The sequence below is a fragment of the Eurypyga helias genome, unplaced genomic scaffold, assembly GCF_000690775.1.
Source record: "Eurypyga helias isolate BGI_N326 unplaced genomic scaffold, ASM69077v1 scaffold21780, whole genome shotgun sequence".
Classification (NCBI taxonomy): Eukaryota; Metazoa; Chordata; class Aves; order Eurypygiformes; family Eurypygidae; genus Eurypyga; species Eurypyga helias.
In genome coordinates this window covers 1,109-1,784 of record NW_010225305.1, presented here as the reverse complement: position 1 = coordinate 1,784, position 676 = coordinate 1,109, and the positions used below count along the sequence as shown (strand labels likewise).

Sequence of the window (676 nt, the reverse complement as noted above, 5' to 3'; positions counted from 1 at the left end):
TCATGGAAAAGGGGGGAGGGTGTGCGTCCCGTGCCGGCCTTGCCAAGCTGCCCCTGTTCCGGGCGAGGAAGTTTGGGCTAAAACATCCCTGATTTGATGGTTTTGGGGTTGGGGTTTTTTTTTTTTGCTGCTGGAGACCCCCAAGGAATTTCTTGGATGCCTGAACGCTGCCGCCCCGGTAGCTGGTGCCTTGGGAAGTCGGAGTTTGTATTCCCAGAGCGCTAAAGCAGCCTGTTTCCCCCCTCTCCCAGATACGGGTCTGGAGTGTCCGGTGTGCAAGGAGGACTACGCCGTGGCGGAGCAGGTTCGGCAGCTCCCGTGCAATCACTTCTTCCACAGCAACTGCATCGTGCCCTGGTTAGAGCTGGTAAGAGCCCGGAGACGCCGCCGGGATAGCGCCCGCTCCGGTGGCATTTCCGCTGAACCCCCCCCCGGCGTTTCTCTTGCAGCACGACACGTGTCCGGTGTGCCGGAAAAGCTTGAAAGGGGAAGATTCCACCCGGCAAACGCCGAACCCGGAGGCGTCGGCGAGCAACGGCTTTAGCAGCCCAAGCCAACTACACGACCGATGGACTTTCTGACGGGCGGGGGGCTTCCGCGGGGGCTCCGGCCGGAACGTCGTCACTGCGGATGTCCGTTGTATGATAACTCCCAAGGAAAACCCGAGTAGCAGGGA

General features: G+C 60.8%; 1 protein-coding gene across 1 annotated transcript in view; it reads left to right on the top strand.

Annotated features, from left to right (window-relative positions):
* RNF115 (ring finger protein 115) overlaps nucleotides 1-581 on the top strand; it is a gene marked incomplete at its 5' end in the record, with an annotated part of 7,013 nt that extends 6,432 nt beyond the window's left edge. The window contains 2 exons of the mRNA XM_010149109.1: nucleotides 252-367; nucleotides 450-581. Of these exons, the coding sequence (XP_010147411.1) occupies nucleotides 252-367; nucleotides 450-581 (248 nt within the window). The remainder of the gene's footprint in view (nucleotides 1-251; nucleotides 368-449) is intronic.
* Between the last annotated feature and the right edge of the window lie 95 nt (nucleotides 582-676).